Genomic DNA, 15,706 nt, shown 5'->3' with positions numbered 1-15,706 from the left:
ATCGACACCGGTTTGACCCGACCTAAACTCCACCCGACACCTATTTGACCCGATTTGATTTCACCCGAACAATTACTAACCAAACTAGTATTGAACCATCATGGTTTTAACCTAATCTATATCCGACCCACTTAATTTTAACTTCAAATTTTTTATTACTCAAATTCATGTATTTATTTATTTTTACTTAACAACCTATTTTCCCTTTCTAATTCAAAATAGAATATTGAATTGATAATCTAATTTAGTTAACTTCACTTTTCTTTACTTATAAAGTACTTAGAACGTTATAATTACTTTATTAAATTCTATGTTTACTATCCATAAATGTAAATATGAAGTATAAATTTGCACAGTTTATATTTAGCACTCTGATTACATGGTATATCATAATATATTAAGGTAGATACAATGTATACAGCTTGACTGCTACAAAATTGTCATTGACTCAGGCTTATATTAAAACTTGGTGTATATTGCATCAAGTATTTTTATACAAGCTTTATCAACTAGTAGTATTATTTAGTAATATTAAATAAATTTAAAATTAAGTAATTGTTAACCTATTAACTTTACTGATTAAAAGGATATTTACTAAATGAGAGTTGTTATTATAATTCTTAAATGCAAATAGAAACTACAGTACTCAGAACATCGTCCATTATTCTTAAACTAGCTCCATAATTACAAAATACTGGATTCGTTGTTAATTGTGATTACAAATTGATCCGGAACCATAAAATCATTAACCACAAAAATGCTCGCTCAACAATTGACAACGAACCGGGAACATTCGAGATTAATTGACGGCTTGCTTGCAAATTTTTAATGGGTTTTTTGGGTTTCTATGGCTAATCAACAGGAGGAATATTAAGGGGGTTTCAGTGTTGTCTGATGGGGTATTCGGACGACGCATATGGTAGGCGGTCGTCAATAGCGCTGGTTGGTGGGGTTTGGAGGTCCGAAAAGCAGAGAAGGGAAGAGCAGCTTGAAAAAGAGGGAGGGAGGGAGAGAAGAGGAGTGGGAGGCGGGTAGGTTGAGGGTAAAGGGTTTTAAGGAGTAAGTTTTTATAGTAAGGTCACGATCTGTGTATTGGGGGGTGATTTGTTGAGAGCCGTTGATTTTGTTTAATCAACGGTGTGATTTTCATTGAAGAGAGTTGTGTGGATTATGTTTTCTCTTTGCGACTTTGAAAATTAATAAAGCATCCTTTTGGTTCAATTTAATTCGTAAATATTAATTTGTCAAACTAAAACTTTTTTTTTGTGTTAGCACTCGGTTTACCTTTAGGGTTAATCCGGATTCGGGGCAAGTTATGGGTGGATAGGTTCCAGTCCCCTCGCAATTGTTGTTGCGGGGGATCGAACACGAGTTCTCCCTACCATGTGAAAAGGGTAGGCAATACAGTAGCTCACCATGTGGAAAGGTGGGATACTAGTAGTAGTTCGGAAGTAATTTGTATGAACTTAAATGAACTTATCTGAACTTGACTGAACTTATCTGAACTTATTAAAACTTATTTTGTCTGAAATAAACTAATTTGTGTGTGAAAACGTCTGAACAAAACTTATTTCTGCTGAACTTATATTATCTGAACTTAAGTGAACTTATCTAAACTTATTTTGTCTGAAATAAGTCAAAACAAGTCCAAAAGAACAGTGCCTAGATGTGGTCAACGGGTTGTATTTGGTTTCAAACCTAATACAGATCGGAATATAATAATTACATATTGGTTCTTATTACGTATTGTATTGTTGGATACTTATAGTCTTATACGAGTATAAGTTATATGAAGTGCTCTATAGAATATATATTTCGTATTAATTAGTCGTTCAACACATTGATCTCTAATGATATATATAGTCAACTAAAAGAGATCTCATAGATTACGTCCCTGCATGTGTCTCATTATAATGTTATCAGATCCAATTAACTATTTACAATTAAGTACTTTGTATACTAGTAATAATTGACCAATGTTTAATGATATAATCCAACTCCTAATAGTTATTTCCGCCTAGTTGTTATACTTTCAATTCTTACACTTGTAGAGTACGTTAATGTCTTGTGAATTTTGCGTTCTTATATGTCATTATGATCGTTAACACTTGACATATTGGTCGTGTTTGGTTTCCTGTCGACTGATACAATCTCATAGATTTATTGTTTCATACTTTAATGTATATGTTATCTCGATATAGCGTTATCAGTTTCAATTACCTATTTCTTGTTAATCAAGTACTTGTATACATGTAATAATCATTAAATGTCTAATGATATGATCAAATTCATGATATAAAAATGAATACTATGTTCTTTAAACCTGTTAGGACTACTAGTAAATTGAAGAATTGTTGTGATAAGTTATACGGAGTAGTTGTTTAACTATATTTGGAGTATATATTATGATGTATGTTCTTATACACTATAATCGTTATTATTTAGTAAGTTGAATTTCGTGTTAACTTAAAGAGTTATATTCTTAATTTCTTATAGATTTACATATATTGTATATCTATTATTTACATATGGTTCTCGTTATATAATCATTAATCATCTAATAACTTAAAACAAATATTGATATAAAATTATAACGATGTTGTAGTTTAGTAAATTTAAAATACTCGTAAATACGTAGATTAATAACTTGTCTAATTAGAAATAGAATGGAAAAAGTAATCGATAATGACTTGAAAAGATCTAGAATGAAATCGATTCAACCCGAGACCTAACTGAAATGACCCGAACCGATATCGAACTGGTACTGAATTAACCTGAACTGAAATGACCCGAGTCAAAGTCTACCCGGCCCAAAGTTACCCGACCCGGGTTTGACCCGACAAAACCCGTTTAGAACCCGACCCGGGAACACCGGGTCCGTTTTTTACCCGAATCGAACTTGAACCGACCCGAAATTTACCCGGACCCGACAACAATTGACCTGAAATTGACCCGAACCGAATAGACCCGACCCAAACCCGATCTGATCCCGATAACTTTTGATCCGAACTTGATCCGAACCGAATAGACCCGAACTGTCATGGGTCAACCCATAACCCATCCGGTGACCCGATTTGACACCTCTAGGTATATGTCACTTTTGAAGTAGAGGAAGAATTTGACACTATCTTTAACGACTTGTACTAATTACTTGTATTATTCTTTCGTTATACATGTGTGTGTATATATATATATATATATATATATATATATATATATATATATATATATATGTACATAATACAACCCAACACGTGAAAAGTATTTTCCATAAGATCTTGCATGTGTTCGTGCGATAAATGAAGTTTTTACTTGGTAACATATACTCCGTATAAGTTAATTTAGGGTGGATTAGTTTAGAGCAATTTTTTCAAACTTAATTCAATAAAATCATTAATATGTACTCCTTACTTCGTATAACACTTTTTATCGAGATACATATTTTTTTTGAGGGTTCGAGCCTAACTTAATTATGCATTAATACTTGTTTTGAGCTACCTTTTTTCAAGCTACTTATCTTAATACGTATGGAGCACTAGTATTTTAGTTGAAAAGTGCATATTCTGAATTTATTTTTATTTTTTTGACATCACATCCTGAAAAATAAAGCTCACTTAACGGAAGAAGAAAGACAATCAACAAACATAACAACTATTTGATGTGGAATTTTAGTAAAATCAATTGTTGCATGATAACTAATTTCAAGCTACACTTAATTATGCTTCTTTCGAACTACGTATTTTAAGTGTGCTTCTTTCGAGCTACTTATCTTAATACGTACGGAATACGTACTAGTAATTATTTTAGTTGAAAAGTGCACATCTTGAAAGATAAAGCTCACTTAACACAAGAAGAAAGACAGTCGGCAAACATAACATAACAATTATTTGATGTGGATTTTTAGTAAAAATCAATGGTTGCATGATGCATGAAGATAACAAGATTAGGGGCCCTTGACAATTAGGGCTATAAAGTTACACATAATTTTCTACTAATTTTTGAGTGATGAGTGGCTAACTGATTTAGTGATTTTTATTGCTAGTCGTCACTCATTAAGTCATTAGGAACGTGAAACATTGTTTAATTGTCACTTTCTACGACACAAATACAATTCCATCATTGTCTTTCACTTTACTTACGTCCATAATTCAATTATGTTCTGTAGATCGAGTTCAAATTTGTGTGCTTATATTGTCTTTAGGTTTGACAACTAATTGAATTTCTTCAAGTGCATTGGTACGCCGCACGCGTATATTGTAGCTGCCAAATACTTTAAATTATAAGTAGAGCTCGCAAAAGTTGACCCATCTCATTTTAAAATTAAGCGGACTCAAACCTAGCAAGGATTAGGTCCTGAATACAATTCGTGCTTAGCATTTTGAGATAACAAACTCTTGACCTATTGGTTAAACTAATTTAAAACTAAAAGGTCAATTCTCTTTAATTTTATATTTTAACAGACGGAACTTCTTCGTAGTGGCTCCCTTCTATGGTCATAATGATTGGTCCTTCTTTTTAGGAGTGACCCATAAGTGGGACGGGGACCACCAACCAATAGCGGATTATTTGACACTCCCCCTCGCAATCCTATTCGTGTCACAATCGAGTAATATTCCTATTATTCTATTTTTTAAAAACAAAAATATTTTCAAGCATCAAAAAACTCAAGAAATAATGATATAGACAAGATTTGTCTCGGGGTTGACTTTCATCTATTTGTCTATTTGCGTAGCAGATACACTCTAACTTTTACTAATTAAACTAGTTGTATACCTAATATTGACCGATACGATAATTGGTCAAGGGTGAGGAATCATAGCATGCTTCAAGAATCAATAGTTCGTCATCAACAATTATGCAATTGATAGATCCTAACTACAAAATAATATAATCAGATTTTATTCGGCGATGCAAATAATCTAGATATCAACACACACGCGAATAATAACATTGATTGATCGAGAGATCGATCGGTCAATCAAATTTAATAGTACATGAGATACTATTAAATTATGACACTTGCTTATATTTTAACCAACACAATGCAATTTTCTATACCACTTGAGATATTTTAGCAGGACATTATGCCATTTTTTCAACATCAACCTTGCCTTATTACCCGGCGATTTCATATATGTAGTACAAAGTAATAAGTATCCAAAACATTATTTTTTATTGACCTTTGATCGGAATGTTATTTTATAATAAGAGTATAAGAAGTACACAAAAATATTTAATGAGTATTCCAAGGTTAAATATTTTGGAGTAACTTTGACCACTTTGTTAACAATAGAAAGTAAAAGTTGGTGGTGGAGTACTCAAAAAGTCAAACATCCAATAAAAAAAGTCAATACAAACAGTTGGTCAAATCATTCGAGTGAACCAGCAACAGTTTATTACTAGCCTAATTAGCTTGGGGCAAATCATTTGAATTGTTATGAACAAAATTATAATTGCGAATCAAATCTTAACTCTTCAATGGATAGTGTAAAAGTTTTGAATGATATAATAGCACAAATTAGAAGGTACACCTGATTACCTGTAGATCTTGATACAATCAGGTCGTTTTGTATTTTTAATCCCTTAATTAACACATTTTTTAGCCTAGCTCTACCCAAGCCCTAGCCCTAAGAGCTCCATTGCTTTATCCAAGACCATCAAAGCCATTTGTGTTGCTTGTCAACTAATAATAAGTCGTGATGTTGGAGATTCCACCGGCTTTGTTGTTGGTTATCGAATGGCACATATTAAAACATGTTTAAGGAAAGTGATATCACGTGTGTCAATATATACTCTGTAGCTAGGATTATAGATGACGTGGTGGTTTTGAACAGCCTAGTATTTGTCATAAACCCTATATATGACTTATTGTTCTTCCAATTAAAACTACAATAGGAAGCCTACTTTGCTAGCTAGAAAATCTTCATCCACCAAAAAATTTCCCTTGAATCATTAATGGGCAACCAATGTAATATCGTGGACAAATTGGTATCGATAATTGATTAGACAATAGCGCGCGCAACCTTGCCTCCAAAGTTGTTAGCTTTGGCTCCATTGTATTCATGGATGTAAATGATTATGTTTTTTTATGTTAACAACTTTGATTTCAGCTTAATCAAAATACCACTCATTCCAAACATTAGTTTTCACCAAAGTCAACAACAAGGTAGTTCCGCAAAAATTGGTACGAAGTATAACAATTAACGTCTAGTGGCAATTACAACAAGTTAGAGTAGTCGAACATACTACCAATGGATTCTTAGCCTAGTGGTTAAAAGTGAGGATCTGTGTACAATAGATCACAAGTTTAAATTCCTACTATTTCTAAATTTATATTGTCTTGTGTCTAGGGGTGGACACGAACATAATTGTTCGTGAACAGTTCGGAATCGGTTCGATAAAAATTCGGCTCGAGCTCGATTCGTTTGTAAATGAACCAAGTTTGAGCTTAAATTTATGGTTCGATAACTAAACGAACAAGCTGATCAAACTCAATGGTGTTCGGCTCGAAAGCTCGCTAGGTCGTTAATTTAAGAATAATAATGCATATTTATGAGATTTTTATATATCGTTTAATACCATTGTCCAAACTATCAATTAAATGATAAATAAGGATAATATTTTACATAACTTGTCCAAGAAAAATACTATTTTAATGTTAGATTAAGAAAATTATTAGCAATATTATTGTACCTGTGGTATAATATGGTTTATCAGTTTATCAAGTTAAGGCTCGAACAAGCTCGAAACTCGGCTCGAACTCGAAGAATTCTTATCAAGTCTGGCTCAATAAGGATTTTTAAGCTCGAGGTAAGTTCGAGCTCGAGTTCGAACTCGAGAAAAAAATAACCAAACCAAGTCGAGCCTATTAGAATTCGGCTCGATTCGGCTTCTGTCCACTCCTACTTGTGGCTCATTTAATTTACACTTAGGGGAAAAAAATTAGCCGAGCATACTAATATCCTCGACTTTCCAAATGTAGTCGATATCAAGTTCTAACACAACTAAAAAAGTGTATGCTCCGTTGTTCATCACCTTTTCTTCACTTATTGAAGGAATACTAAGTTCAATTAAGTTTTGCTCTCCTCCCTCCGTTTTTCTCTGGCTTTTACAAATCTCAAATGTTTCCTAAAATTGGCTATTTCCGATCTTTATGTTTTATTATTTTTATTTTTATCTTTAGATGCAATAAAAACTATAAAGTTGAGTGTAGTAAGTTTTTTCATGACGAGATTAATTAGTTCAGTATAGTTCTGGTGGAGAATCGACGTGAATTTGGTTGTTGATAAAGAATTATGCGAGAACACAACAGGCATCAATCTTTCAAAAAGACTTAGATGAACTAGAGAGATCGAAATCGTCCCCGCGGCTACAACAAATCGTTAGATCGTCTATTAAAAAAGGTTCTACATTGAGTGGTATGTGCAAGAGATGTCGCACATCGCAAGATCTTCCCAGCGATCATAGTTTTGATAAAGGATTACCTCTTTTTTATTCTATTTGTTATGTATTTGTTAAATTCGATTTTCATCGTAGATGTCGTATGGCTTTTTATTAGTGGATCGATTTTACTGTCATAAAAGAAAGTTCAAATAAATTTCATTAGTTAAATATTCAAGTTGGTCATGGCATAGTGGTTGCTCACTTTATCTCATAACCAAATTTGTTAGGTATCGAATTCCAACCTATGAGAATGGAAAAATGAACATTAATCAGCTCTTTACCCTTAACTGAAGTATGCGGGGCGAAATGACTGATCACTATTGTCAGCGGTGAACATACACCTTAGCTAGAAGTCTGGAAAAAGGGAAATCATGAAAATAGAACGCGCACGCACGTAATGAAACTCAACTCTACTCGATATGATGTCCATTCCCAAATATCCTACCAATAAGTAATGAATGCAAGTAACATAACTAGATGGAGAGGGGGGGTAGGGGTGCGTGTGCTTGTCTTGCGTGTTTAATGCAATTTATTGGGCCTATTAATTTAATTAATTGTCAATACTCTACTTACTACTTAGGTAACTTGGTAATGTAGGTCACATTCTAGTACGGACTACATAGTATTACATAATTAAGATTAAATACCATTTGCTCCCTTTTCTCTCTCTCAATCTCTACTTTGATTTTATTTCTATGGCTTAAATCATTTGTCTCTTAAAGATGATATCAAAAAGATTCAACACCACAAAAAAAAAAAAAAAAAAAAAAAAAAAAGGAAAAAAAAATAAGTTTTTTTTAAAAAGATGGTGGTAATGGTAATCTATTCATGTATCATATAGAATAGTGTTTATATATGTGATTAATGATTATGTAGGATGTGCATCATGCATGATGTGTTGATGTTATTCACTTATTTGTCTAAGCAAACACATGATTTACATGTTATTTCTCTTTTGTGTCCATTGATCCTATATGGATTTCCGGCCCTGCATTGATTTAGTGTTATATTTTTTTGCATTCTGATTTAGTGTTATATTACTCTATCAGACTATAGAGAAATATAACGGAAAACTAAGAGCGTAGGTAATTTAAAACGTAAATGAAAGAATCTAAGCTTTTATTAGCTAGTTTATTAATTGTATATAACTAAGAGTAGTGATACAAATATGATTTCATCTAATGTATTACGTACTCTCTATGTACCTCAAAACTTAACTAACTATTCTAATTGACTATCATCAACAGATCAACTCCACATAATTGAAATGAGTTAATACTTACGTAGTACTTTGTAATACTTTATCATAAAAAACATGGCCGCACATTCTCACATTATATTAATGTGAATGACATACTTTGACTTGAACCGTTGCAACTTCATTCATTCTATTGGATGAATGATATCGACTGAGGAAAGTTGAGGTAGACGCATATAGAAAAACTCATAAACATTTTGGAATCAACTCAATCAAATAGTTTATATATTTACTATTTTCAATTTACTCATTGAAATAAGATAACTTTTATCATGACTTTCCCAAGTCAAATACTTTTAAAATTACGTGATATTTTGTTTTGTTTATTCTTTTTGACATTTTATAGTGAGACAAGCTCAAGTTCGACCGACTCAGTTTCTCTTATCCAATTAAGTTTGAAGTAGATATTGTTTGCTAGTATTGGGTTAATAATATGGCTATATATTATTAATCAAGACTTAGCACTTAGCACTTTGCACGTGGCACGCGCACGGCTTATTTAAGGATCTAATTAACGATTAATCATTGGATAATTTTGCAATAGCTACAATGGTAGCCATTGTAATAGATTGAATCTCAACCCTACGATATATAAGATTAATCTTGTCCATCCATTTAATTAGTGGACTTTAAACATATTAGGTAGCGGTTATTAACAAAAATTAAATAAAAATAATTAATAAAATGCCGCCATTTTAATCCCACGACCAATGTAATTCATCTCTCCATTTCTCTCTTAAAGGCCTAAACTTATTTTCTTATATCTGTTAAACATCTTCTTCGTAATGTGAAAACTTGTGATACTCCATTAATCAGTTCTTCGAATTAGGAAACAGAGAGTTTGAGTTTGAGTTTGCTCGACAATTCATGTTTTATCTGTAGAATTTACCGATCCTTCAATAGCTTTTGAAGGTGAAATCATTTTTTGTTCGTTTGTGGTTGATGTGTACTTTGAATTCATTAGTTCTAGCTTTGATTTTCTTTTTTATCCCCTTTATTGTTAGTTATAGGAGATTATTTTTCCCATTATCTGTGACCATAGAGAATTTTTCCGGTTATCCTTACAGTAACCACACCAAAATTCTATAATGGAGTAGTAGCATTGAGTTTATGCTCTTCAACAAGACAAGGACTACTTTGATCTATTCAAGATTTCGGATTATGCTTACAAGAACACTTTAAATACATTTAAGCATCAAACAAGACGAATTACATCGTCATAAATGGGATATATTAAGTGATCTTGCCATCTTTGGATTTTTTTTTTCTTTTTATTAATTGTTTTCCATGTCAAAAGAAAGTGTTACCACTTACCAACCATCAATATATAAAAATAATCGACCCGTTTGGTCGCAAGCAATTAGCTTGAGGCCGGAAGGAGATAAACTTCATAAGAATTGCAAGCTAAGAATAACCAGATAAAGATGACATTGCAGTAGAACACCGAAAAAGAAATTGAAGAACGAAGTATTAATTAAGGTAAGTTGGTGTTTTTTCCAGGCAGTGGGAGTTAACAGGGAGAAACAAAAGATCGTGGATGAAGATTGTGTAATTTTGATTTAATATTTTTATTGTAAATTTTATTGTTTAATTAATTTCTTTGTTTATGGTCAACTAAATGAATGGTTGAGATTGGTCAATTATAACAAAGGGCTGAGATTTTATAAGTTACAATGGCTACGATTTTTGTGTAGCCACTCAAAAACCTTCCTTAATCATTTTGCGGTTATTAAATATTTTTATTAATTTAAATATTAATTAATTATTTAATTAAATAGGATAATATCAGAGGCTGTTATTTTGTAACTGCCATATTATTTTCCTATTTAACCTAAGGCAGAAGGTTAATGTAAATTACGTTCTTATTCATATTTCTGATAAATACATGTTCTTGAGAATGGATGATCTTGTTGTAATCCGTTCATATGATTAGGGAATCCTGTGATAGATTAGCTTTGAATCCCATCAGCAATTATAGTGGGGGCTAATATTATCCTAAGGACAGAGAATATCTCGTCCTAATCTAATTTCTATAATTTCGTTTTTCATATTTCAGAGTACAGTTTCTAACAGATATTTTATTTCGTAGTCGAACTCGTGCTTAAGTTCAAATTCAAAAACTGAAACCGGGCCGTCCCATGTTCGGCTCGTGGCCAAGGTACCCTAGCTAGTGAGTATTGGCTACACGCCTACACTACAAATGAGGCCACCATCCCATACATATTACTCGTATTACTCCCCTAAGAACGGAACAGTCCGTACAACTTTTGAAAGGAAGAAAGTTTAATCAGTTTATTGGGAATCTGCATGTTACATCACGAAAATATCTTACTAGTTACTACATAGTCCATACAATGATACAAGTATTAATCATGCATGTTGTTGAAGGGAACAAAGCTTCAAAATTTTGTATCTTTTATAACAACCTAATAACGACGGGTAAAAATCCTGTCGTAAAAGGGTTTTTGCGACGGGGATAACAATCCATAAAGTCGGGAACAACCGTCGCAAATGTCTTTTACGACGGGTTAACGACGAGATTTTCCATTCACGACGGCCCCCTTTATGACGTGTTCGCGACGGAAAATCCCGTCGTTAATCAACAATTATTGACCTTTAGCGACGGGATTTCAATTTCCGTCGTTAATAGTACAATTTCTTGTAGTGCTTGTATATAGCCCTATACTCTTTCAACTCTTGTTATTTCTATTGGTATTTTTTCCAAATCAAAATCCTCAATTCCACGATTTATACAGTATAACACTGTTTTTTATTGGTTTAATTTATAATTAATTAACCATTTTCATTTGATCGCGTACATTTTCTCCGTCCCAAATTACTTGTCCAAATTTAACTGGATACGCTTGCCAATACACAATTTTGACCACAAATATCTTTAACTACATTTTAGAAATACTTATACTCCGTAAAAGGTTATGGAGTAATACGAAGTATTTTGAAAATATATATTAAGATGAAACCAAAAATATATTGCATACTATTATTTATTTTCATATACTAGAAATTAAACATGTTTAAAGTAAATTGTATAAATAGTGCAAAAAGTCAAAATGGTGCAAATAATTTGAGTCGAATGAAATATAAGATTACATTAATATCAACCAGTAGTACGTATGGGCGGAAATTGCACACAATTTTTCTATTGAATTGGTTGAATTTTGTAAGACAGAAGATTCCGACTTTTTTTTTTTTTTCTAAAGATGATGATGTGGGGGAGTTTGTTAACTTTTTATCATCAACAATGGCACATGTAAATGCATATTTTTTTGTTTGAGGTAGTATACAATTTAAACTTTAAAGGTGAAAGGAACATTTTAACTTTCATTAACCTAGAAAATGACACCGTTGAAAATTATGTGCATTTTTTTTGGTATAAGTGACATTATGTTTATAAGCACGTAATTTTCCTATGATTTTCACACGTTGAGTGATAATGTTACACAAATAAGCACTAATTTTGTTGTTTTATGGTTCGATATTTCATGAGAAACAATACTAGGGATGTCAACGAGCCGAGCCGAGTCGAGTATTTGGCGGTTCGAGCTAGGCTTGATAAGAAATTTCCGAGTTTGAGCTCGAGCCGAGCTTAACCGAGCTACCATTTTTCCTGTTCGAGCTTGGCTCATTTAATTTTTCGTTGTTCGAGCTTAGCTCATGAGTAGCTTGTTTAAGTTCAAGCTCGAGTCGAGCCGAGCTATTAGCAGACGAGCCTTAATAAACGAGCTTTTAACAAATGAGCCTCAATTAAACAAACAAGATCGGATTTAAACGATCATATTAATAAGAGAAATATTATTTTCAAAACGTAAACACATAAACTTAAGGGTTTTGAGCTTTAAGGATATTAATATGCAAAAGGTCTTGCGCGCACAAGGTGTACAATAAATTTATTGTACACCAAGATAACTTTTACTCAATTTTCTGTAACTTTAACCTAGTTTTGATTAACTTTTATATTAGTAAAAAGAAAGTTGATAAGATAAACATTTTAAAGGGTTAAATGATTAATTTTATACCTTATTAGTGATTTTGAAAAAATAAGTTTTATTAAAATTAAAAAAAAATTCACTAAAAATTAGATAACTTTTACATAGATAAGCTTAACTTTTAAGCATTTTAAGTTAACTTTTACTCCGGTGTACAATATTTATTGTACAACCCTTGTAAATAAGAGTTTGTGATTAATATATCCTTGATTGAAGAAATAATTAAGAATAGTAAACATATACGGTTTTGGTAGTTTTGGTAGTATACTAGTATTTAGTCAAATTCTTACCCTTAATTTTAGCATAATTATATGAATAATATCATACACTACAAGAAATTGTACTATTAACGACGGGAGATCCCGTCGCTAAAGGTCAATAATTGTTGATTAACGACGGAATTTTCCGTCACGAACCCGTCATAAAAGGGGGCCGTCGTTAATGGAAAATCCCGTCGCTAACCCGTCGTAAAAGACATTTGCGACGGTTGTTCCCATCTTTGTTGGGTTGTTATCCCCGTCGCAAAAGCCCTTTTACGACGGGATTTTTACCCGTCGCTATTAGGTTGTCATCAAAGATACAAGTTTTTGTAGTGATAATATATTATTTGTTAATAATTTATTATATTTACTATAGTAACATTTTTTTAGAAATTTAATATAAACGAGCTTTTAAATGAGCTTATAAATGAACACGAACCAGCTTGGAAACGAACATGAACGAGTTGTTCGCGAGCCTAAACGAGTCGAACAGTAGGTTGTTCGAGCTAGTATCATTTATTAAACGAGCTTAAATTTATTGTTCAAGCTCATTTATTTACTAATGAACGAGTTTTGACCGAGCTTTGATCGAGCTTGTTCACGAGCTGTTCGCGAGTGTATCGGCTCATTGACATCCCTAAACAATACCTAGCTAGCTAATGAAATTTACTAGTACTAGAATTTTTGGAGCGTTTTAATGATTTATTTTTTTTGGCTTTAAAAAGATAATTCCATATATTCAATCGTTTACAATAGTACTCCTTTCGGAGCTCAGCGTAAAGGTTGTGCCATATGCCATTCTGGGGTAAAGATACGTTAGATCGAATAACATTACTCCCTTTGTCTCATTTTACTTGCTCCGTTTGACTAAAGTTTTTGAGAGTTTTTTGGTCAAAATGGAACAAATAAAATGAGACGAAAGGAGTATAAGTTTCTATCATTGGGAGAAGTTGAGGGAGACAATACATCAAACCAAGATTTTTCACAAAATGAAGTATGCTTCAATTCAATAACTATACATTAAAAAAAATTAAATGTAAAAATGAATTTATCATATAACAATAAATTACACCTAATAATATAAATACTTAAACTAATAATCTAATACGTGTTCTATTCTCGTATAATTTACATTACCTTACAAAAAGGTAGGAGGAGCCGAGAGGGACCCAAAATTTGACATCCCCCATCTCATCACCTCATGTAATTATGCACAAAATGAAATGTAACCAACAAGCTTCCAAGATTTATGACCCCAAAAAATCTAACTCTCTAAGAAAATCTAGAAATTGTGTAAATGTAAACCAAACCATTTTTTTCTTAACCTTTTAAGCCATTTATATATGATGAGATTGTTGACTATAGACCGGACCGTCTTGAACAATTTGAGGCTAAATTACTGGCCGGCTATATATTTTATAATGAATAATGAATTTGTATAAAAATAAATAAGTATAGAATAAAGAAAAAATATAGAGTAATTATAAACTTGATTAACTATTTATGTCTGGGATTAATTAACCCATCCATAAACAATTTAGCTGTTGATCATCATCAAGGCCGAATATCATGGGTTCTCCTTGAGCTAATTGCCATGTAGAATGACTAAAATAGCCTCCAATTCTTTGAGTTTTATCTTCAATGACAAGGTCAGGCAAGTCAAACAAAGACTCATCATCATCAACAACATTATGATGATGATGATGATGATGATGGTCATCATGGACTCTTGTGGGTCCCACAGAGCTAGACCATTCAACGTTACTTTCTTCCGAAGAAGAGGAGCTAACATTGGTTGAACAAGAACTGGAGCTGCTGGCAGCAGCAGGGCAGCTAATTAGCTCGGCTTCAGCCGCTTTAGCAGCCGCGGCTTGGATATCTTTAGGACACGTGGAAGCAGGGCGAGGCAATAAATGTGCAAGTGCAGGGAAGTTAAGGAATGCATTGTCACCCTTGATGGCTAAAGCCGCAACATCATGAGCTCGAGCCGCCATCTGAGCCGTTGGGTAAGTCCCAAGCCATATTCTTGACTTCTTCTTTGGCTCTCTAATTTCGGACACCCATTTTCCCCAACTCCTCTTCCGTACACCTCTATACATTAGGTCATGACCATCTTTCTGATTATTACCATCATCATCATGATCATGATCATCATTGTTATGGTTATCGTTATTGTTATTATTCTCATTAGGGTCTAATCTTACTCTTTTGGACCCTTTACACTTTTTATCGACGCCCAAAAAAGGGCTCGATGATACAGAGGACGAAGAGGTAGAGGTTGTGGTTGTGGTCGTGGTCGTGGTAGAAGTAATAGATGAAGATTTAGAGAGGGAATGGAAGAAAATGTCTAGAGTTTGATTTTGTGGTTCCATGATGAGAGAGAGAGAGAGAGAGAGAGTTAGTTTAGTGTGGGAATGGGAATGGGAATGGGAAGTGTTGTTGGTGTATATAATTTGGTTAGGGAAATAAAAAGGGGAAGAGGGGTTTATATAATTAAAATGAAAATTAGAAATAGATGTCCAAATAAAATGTTTCTCAAAGAAAAGAATTTAAGGAAGTGGGGGGAAAGGGATTGTGGGGCCCAATCTTTTGTCAAAATTAGAGGTGTTTACAGTTCAGCTAGAGCGAGTTGTGATACCCCATGTGGCATACTTGATTGATGCAAGTATAAAACCTTGATTGATGCTACACTGTATTTATACGTATATTTTATTCATACTGAAAACAATGTTTTTAAA

The 15,706-nt window shown here is 32.9% G+C and overlaps 1 protein-coding gene across 1 annotated transcript; it reads right to left on the bottom strand.

Moving 5' to 3' along the window:
• Window positions 1-13,998: 13,998 nt before the first annotated feature.
• Window positions 13,999-15,471, bottom strand: LOC110800338 (ethylene-responsive transcription factor ERF043). Its single transcript, XM_022005650.2, has one exon. The coding sequence runs from the start codon at window positions 15,338-15,340 to the stop codon at window positions 14,486-14,488; it is 855 nt and encodes a 284-aa protein (XP_021861342.1). The 5' UTR covers window positions 15,341-15,471; the 3' UTR covers window positions 13,999-14,485.
• Window positions 15,472-15,706: the final 235 nt, after the last annotated feature.

Source organism: Spinacia oleracea, chromosome 2 (genome assembly GCF_020520425.1).
Source record: "Spinacia oleracea cultivar Varoflay chromosome 2, BTI_SOV_V1, whole genome shotgun sequence".
Classification (NCBI taxonomy): Eukaryota; Viridiplantae; Streptophyta; class Magnoliopsida; order Caryophyllales; family Amaranthaceae; genus Spinacia; species Spinacia oleracea.
Note: the sequence above shows the minus strand (reverse complement) of the source record. Positions and strands in the feature narration are given on the sequence as shown.

Coding starts and splice junctions, on each gene's coding strand:
- LOC110800338 (XM_022005650.2), bottom strand. CDS start 15,340: ATGGAACCACAAAATCAAACTCTAGACATTTTCTTCCATTCCCTCTCT.